This window comes from Lampris incognitus, chromosome 2 (assembly GCF_029633865.1).
Source record: "Lampris incognitus isolate fLamInc1 chromosome 2, fLamInc1.hap2, whole genome shotgun sequence".
Taxonomy (NCBI): Eukaryota; Metazoa; Chordata; class Actinopteri; order Lampriformes; family Lampridae; genus Lampris; species Lampris incognitus.
The window spans coordinates 145,423,579-145,430,809 of NC_079212.1; the positions used below are offsets into that span (position 1 = coordinate 145,423,579).

The following is a 7,231-nucleotide window of genomic DNA, read 5'->3' on the forward strand; positions in this document are numbered from 1 at the left end:
GCTTCCCCCGGATCACCAGAATCGGCCGGAGGACAGAACCGGAACCCCTACATGCCCACGGCGCGGCCGTAACGCGCAGGGCGACATATGTACGTGTTTGTTTTTCAGAACTTTCAGCGAGAAGTCCTGTCGGGGTGTGTGGACGTGGGGGACGGAACGGAAGGGGGGGAGGGATGCGGAGCGTTTCGGCGGAGGAGGAAAAGCGGAACGTCTTGTTTGGATCGTGTGCCGCGCGCTGATTGGCTGTCCGGGGCAAGCTTCTCTCTTTCATCCATAAAAGAAAGCGCAGCGAGCCTATGGGCGCGTCCGCGTGTCTCCTCCTCCGGCGTGCACGAAAGTTGGCCACTTAAACTACTCGCAGCCGCGGAGCGGACCTTATCACAACTCCGCACCACAAGTTTACCCGGGCAAACACAAGCAACCTTCGTAGCAACTCCTGCCCGCTGTCGGCGCAAGGTGCAGCCTCCTGCAGCCCCCTGCAGCCAGCCTCCCCCCCCCTCCACGCACGCTGCCCCCTCGCCGAAGGGGTCTGCTCCTGCATGATTCATCGCGCGTCCTGACGACTATCAACGCTGTTGTTGTTGTTGTTCTCCTCCGCGGAGGGACCGTTAACCCGCAACTTTCTCCTTCCGGAACCGGGACCAGATTTTAGCCGCCGCCGAGACAGCTGCCGGCTCTCGAAGGACGATCCCGGTCTTGCGTCTGCACGAATTCGGAGTCTGGACTTTTGGGTTTGTTGAGTAGCTCCGATGGCTACTTTACCGGGAACAGTGCCGCGGATGATGCGCCCCGCGCCGGGCCAGAACTACCCCCGCACCGGGTTCCCTCTGGAAGGTAACCCTGCCCTGCTGTCACTCCACATCTGGCGTCACGCGGTCCCACAGATTTACGTGCATTGTTTCGCCGTCCTGGCAGTTTACACACGGGCTAGCGAACGTCAGGTCCAACTTATAACGTCGGAGGGAACGAAGCGGCAGAATATTCTAGAAATTGTTGAATTGCGGGAGTTACAAGCGGCGAAACGACCGAGGCAATATATTAGCACGCCTACACAACCACACGCTGTTGTCCTGGGAGTCACTTGACACATTTCAAATTGTATTAACACAACTGACTGCAGACGCGCCACATTAATCACGTGGTTTATTTCTGCACCGGTGCCTGTGCACGGCACACATCTTGTGCGTTAAAATACGCAGTAAAAACTCTCTCTCGAGGGGTGGGGGGGGGGGAGAGGGGGAGAGAGAGAGGGGGGGAGAGGGATTAATTTGTATTTGCATTGATTTATGGAGGCGGTTTTCCATCTCACTGCATGCGTGCTCAAGAGCTCTAAAGTGAAGCGCAGAGCCCCCGTAGCCGTGGGATTTGTTGGAGGGTCCCTCCGCAGAGGATGCTGCCAGGGTCTCTCAGAGTGTCCGGCATGACGAGGAATAATGAAGGAGCGTCTTCCAGCGGCTGACAGGATGCGGTGGAGGGGCATCCTGTCAGCCAGACCTCCTCACTTCAACACCACGTGTATAATGTGTGTATTATATTATATATTATACACACACACACACACACATATATATATTATATATATATGTGTGTGTGTGTGTGTATAAAACCAGAGTATGGCGTACTGTGACCCACAGACACCAATGCATGTCCAGCTGTTTGGCTTTTTAAACTAGCAGCACCGGTTCTGCGCAGGCCCAGATGTGCTGCAGACGAGGCCTCGAGGCCTACTGGAAATGTGTTGTAAAATCGCAGTGATTACAATGTTATTAAGCAGGAAGTTGTCACAGTGTTGCAGCTAGACACGGGACTAGTTTGGGGGAGCGGTGTGCGAGACTATAAACTCGAGGAAGCCGGTCAGTAACCAGTAGGCCTGCAGAGTAAAGCCTGTGCACACTGATGACGCGAGGTATTCCGTCTAAGCCGAGCTCGAATCTGACTTTTTGGAGCCTTGTGTCGTGTTGTGTTTTGTCGTGTCGTGTCGTGTCGTGTCGTGTGTGTCGTGTCGTGTCGGTACAGTGTCGACCCCTCTGGGCCAGGGTCGGGTCAACCAGCTCGGCGGGGTGTTCATCAACGGGAGGCCGCTGCCAAATCACATTCGGCACAAGATCGTGGAGATGGCGCACCACGGCATCCGACCCTGCGTGATATCGCGACAGCTGCGGGTCTCTCACGGCTGTGTGTCCAAGATCCTGTGCCGGTACCAGGAGACCGGCTCCATCCGTCCCGGGGCCATCGGAGGCAGCAAGCCCAGGGTGAGTGGAGTCCCGCGGAGGTTTCCCCTCTCGGTCCACATCCCACCTGGTTCACCCGAACCCGTGTAACGTCCATTCTCCACACAGCCAATAATAACCACCACCACCACCACCACCACCACCTAGTTCTCTGTCAACAAGTCCCCCACCACAGCCTGACATTTCCACTAAAACCAGTTTCCGACCCCCCCACCCCCCACCCCCATCTCTGTCTCCCTGTCCCTCGTTGTGTTTTTCTGCCGTCGCACAACTTGGACCTTAAAGCAGGTGGCAACGCCAGACGTGGAGAAGAGGATCGAGGAGTACAAGAGGGAGAACCCGGGCATGTTCAGCTGGGAGATCCGGGACAAGCTGCTGAAGGACGGGGTGTGCGACAGAGGCACAGTTCCTTCAGGTGAGGCTTCATCTGGTAAGCGCACTTTTCTTCCTACGCCAGAACAACTCTCAGCCCAGCACAGATTGAGTTTTAGGCCTGTTAGCATGTCTCCTATCACCGTCAGCTACCTGGCTTCACCACAGTTAAAACAATAGAGTGAAAATAATCACCATCATAAAAGGTGTCTGTTGACCAAGTAGACTTGCGGTATTTTTCTTTGCTGTTATTTTAACTCCAACCTTCTGCTCACATGGGCCTAATCCCACAAATACGCTTTCTGTCGCCATTAGTGAGCTCCATCAGCCGCGTGTTGAGGGCCCGGTTTGGCAAAAAAGATGACGAGGATGATTGTGATAAGAAGGATGAAGATGGAGAAAAGAAAACAAAGCATAGCATCGATGGCATCCTTGGTGATAAAGGTAGGCTGAGATGACAACAGAAATGAAAGGCCCTGTGGTCACCTTCTGCTTCTTATTGTTCACCTACTACCACACCTAATAATAATAATAACAATATTAATGATAACAATAATAATATTAATAATAATTATTATAATTATAACAATAATAATAAACATGATAATGATAATAGTAATAATTATAATAAAGATGATGATGACAATGATGACAATAATGATAATATCAATAACAATAATTGTAATAATTATAACAATAATTATATTAATAGTAATGATGATAATGACAATTATTATGATATTATTATTACTATTAATAATAATGATAATGGCAACAGTAATGATGATGATAAAGATAATGACAATTATAACAGTAATACTAATATTAATGATAATATTATGAATGATAATAATAATAACAATAATGATAATTATAGTGATAGTTATTTAACGATAATTATTATTATAACGATAATTATAATAACAATAATACTAATTTTAATGATAATAAGTATTATTAATATTGTTATTACAACAATAATGATAATAATAATAGTACTACTGTTATTATTATTAATAACAATATAGTAATAATAATGCTAATAATAATAATAATGTAAGCAGGAATCAAACATTTGAAATAAACCCTTGTTTCATGTTTAAATGGCATCCGGCTGATTTTATTATTCATTCCCTCTTTTAAACCCGAGCCAACAGTTAACTCAGTCAATCAATTATTTATGGGCGTCTTGGCAGAAAGTATCAAACTTCCAGGAAATTAATTTGTGTAACAAATTCGCCTTTTGGCTCATTTAGCGGCCTCTAAATGACAGCTGACGGTTTGTCAGTTGTCTGTTTAGATGCTCGTGCACGTTACAAATAAACTGGATAGCTAGAAATACACTGTAGTTAAAAGTTAAATTAATTAACAACAATAAGAATGATAGTATAATGGTGTTTTATACACTGTAGTTAAAAGTTAAATTAATTAACAACAATAATAATGATAGTATAATGATGTTTAATACACTGTATTTAAGAGGTTAAATTAATGAACAACAATAATAATGACAGTATAATGATGTTTTATACACTGCAGTAAAAAGTTAAATTAATTAACAATAATAATAATAATAGTATAATGATGTTTTATACATTGCAGTTAAAAGTTAAATTAATTAACAATAATAACAATAACAATAGTATAATGGTGTTTTATACACTGTAGTTAAAAGTTAAATTATTTAACAATAATAATAATGATAGTATAATGATGTTTTATACACTGTAGTTAAAAGTTAAATTAATTAACAACAATAATAATGATAGTATAATGATGTTTTATACACTGTAGTTCAAAGTTAAATTAATTAACAACAATAATAATGATAGTATAATTATGTTTTATACACTGTAGTTAAAAGTTAAATTAATTAACAACAATAATAATGATGGTATAATTATGTTTTATACACTGCAGTTAAAAGTTAAATTAATTAACAACAATAATAATAATAGTGTACTTATGTTTTATACACTGAAGTTAAAAGTTAAATTAATTAACAACAATAATAATGATAGTATAATTATGTTTTATACACTGAAGTTAAAAGTTAAATTAATTAACAACAATAATAATAATAGTATAATGATGTTTTATACACTGCAGTTAAAAGTTAAATTAATTAACAGTAATAATAATGATAGTATAATTATGTTTTATACACTGAAGTTAAAAGTTAAATTAATTAACAACAATAATAATGATAGTTTAATGATGTTTTATACACCGCAGTTAAAAGTTAATTAATTAACAACAATAATAACGATAGTATAATGCTATTTTATTTATATAATTCATACGTTTAATTGTTTGCTTAGCCTTTTCACTTGAAATTTAAAAAACGAGCCTCCCTGTGGCGAATGGCAGGACGCTCCCCTGTCAGGCGGACAGAAAAGCTGGCCGCGTGATGATGAGGTGTGTGAAAGGGGCTGATGGGAGTTTACAAAGGCCTCCTTTCTCCCGCCAGCACTGACAACTGGCCAAGGTGTTCAGCCTCGGAGATGAGCGTCACTCCTGCAATGAGGCTCATCTGAGAGGGGCAACACGGGCCCAGCCGTTCCCCATTCAGACACCCCGGGGGGGGGGTAGTTTGGACAAAGGACAGAAGGGCAGATGAATAGTTCAGCTCGTCCCTGCTACGCACTGTGGTAACATTCTAGAAGGGTGTAGAAGGGGCTTCTCTGCTGGGCCCCACCGTGTAACACCATCTAGCTAGGAATGAGATCCGCACGCGGAAGCGTCTGGTTTGGGGACCGCGCCGTCGTCTTTACGCGCAGCCGACGCGCGTAAAGCTGGAGCGCCGCGTTCCTCTGCGGGGCGCTGCGGGCTGAATTCATTCATTCTCTTGAGTCTGACGAGGTGACGGCCAGCCGCCTTGGGTCGCTTCGCCGCGTAGGGCTGATGGGAAATATCCGCGACGTCTCGTGCGTTGCTAGTCGCGTTTCCGTTTTGGGTGCCCGCTCGTGTTGAGACGGGCACAGCATGGCGTTCCTGGAAGAGACGCGCGTCGCCACCGACGCCGTTACGCAGGCGCCGGCGTTTGATAACGTTCATACTTATTAGCGGAAGTGGCGGAAGCCCTGCTCGGTGAATAGGCGGCTCGTGTCGGCGCGGGCTGTTAATAGCTCGCGGGCTCGGTAAGAAGGGTATTTATCCCCAATCAGCCCCTCACTCCGCGCGGCGGCGCGCTCCGCGGAAGGCGCCGCAAAGCAGATTAAACGGACCCCTTTTATTTCTCTTTCACTTTCATCTCGCACCGCCTCGCCCCGGGCGCGCGATTCGGGAGATTTTATTTTTTTTTGCTCTACTTATCCAGGTTTTAAGACTTTATTTATCTATCGAGCTTATTTGTTTATTATGTATTGGTTTTTTTAAGAGGTTACGTCATGGATTTATCCGAGCTTTAATCTGGCTTTATTAAACGCGGTTAAGGGGGGTGGGGTGGTTAAAGGGGGGGGGTTGTTAAACGGGGGGGGGTTAAGGGGGGGGTACATTACCGTGGATCATGTGTGAGACACCGGAATACCGCACCTCCCGTTTCTCCACAGCGCGGCACTCCCGGCGGAGTAGCGGAAGTGGCTGTAATATATTCAGTATGCGTCCCGTTTTTTCCACGACGGAGAAACCTTTTTGCGCGCATCCTCGGCGTTCATTTTCGCGCCAATTTTAATTGCGGAAGTAGCCAAAAAAAAAAAAAAAAAAGAAAGCGAGGGGCAGAGAGGTCGCGCGCGCATCCAGGAGTTTGTGATTCCTGGTTTCCGGCACGTCGGAAAGAAAAAGATGAAGCCGACGCACACGGACGACGGAACCGGACGGAGAGCAGAGGGGTGACGGCGGACGGGAGGAGAGGGGGGAGGAGCGGAAGTCGCACAACACGCGGCTCCCGGCGAGGCTCCGCGGTGCGTATTCAACGGAAACCGCCGCGGCTCGCCGTGAGAGCGAGTAAAAACCAGCACAGGCTCGGTTCGGTCCAGTCCGTTGCGCCGATGTGAATGAAGGGGGGAAAGGTGCCCAACACCTCCGTACTTACCCATGGCCCCCAAACACACGCACGCACGCACGCACGCACGCACACGCACGCACACACAGGTAGGCGCGCCCCGCGGCCTGTGTGCGCGCGGTAACGCCGGCTGGTTCTATGGGGGCTGGAAAGCCGTGCTGAATGAGGAGGACGGGGGAATGAAGCGAGAGACCACTTCAAACAAATCCATCTGGACTAGTGTGCGAGAGAGATTTAGTGGAAGTATGGGGAAGTTATTTAGCTATTAATAACGTTTTCTCCTCGGGCATGGAGAGGGACTCCATCTGCACTTTCTCGCAGCTATTTGGCGGGGTGGAAATTGAGGGAGACCCAAATGTTGGGCAGAGATAACACACCCATCACAGCCCAGACCCTGCGCTGCGCTTCACCGCATTAAAGGCGGATTAACCTCCCGTCCCCGCAGCCGGGCCAGACCCAGCTCCCTGCTCCCTGCTCCCTGCACCGGGAGGCCCACTCCTGACAGAGGGGCAGGGGCGCAAGCCTGACGCCGAGATCACAATAATAAGAATCATAATCACACAAAGATAATAATCATAATAATGATGACAACAATAAAATAATGACAATGAGAATAATAACAACT

General features: G+C 46.5%; 1 protein-coding gene across 1 annotated transcript; it reads left to right on the top strand.

The window, feature by feature from the left end:
* Positions 1-749: 749 nt before the first annotated feature.
* On the top strand, positions 750-6,978 carry pax7a (paired box 7a). The gene is made up of 5 exons (XM_056274878.1): positions 750-834; positions 2,017-2,252; positions 2,517-2,661; positions 2,919-3,047; positions 6,869-6,978. The coding sequence occupies exons 1-5, from the start codon at positions 750-752 to the stop codon at positions 6,976-6,978; spliced, it is 705 nt and encodes a 234-aa protein (XP_056130853.1).
* The last annotated feature ends 253 nt before the right edge of the window (positions 6,979-7,231 follow it).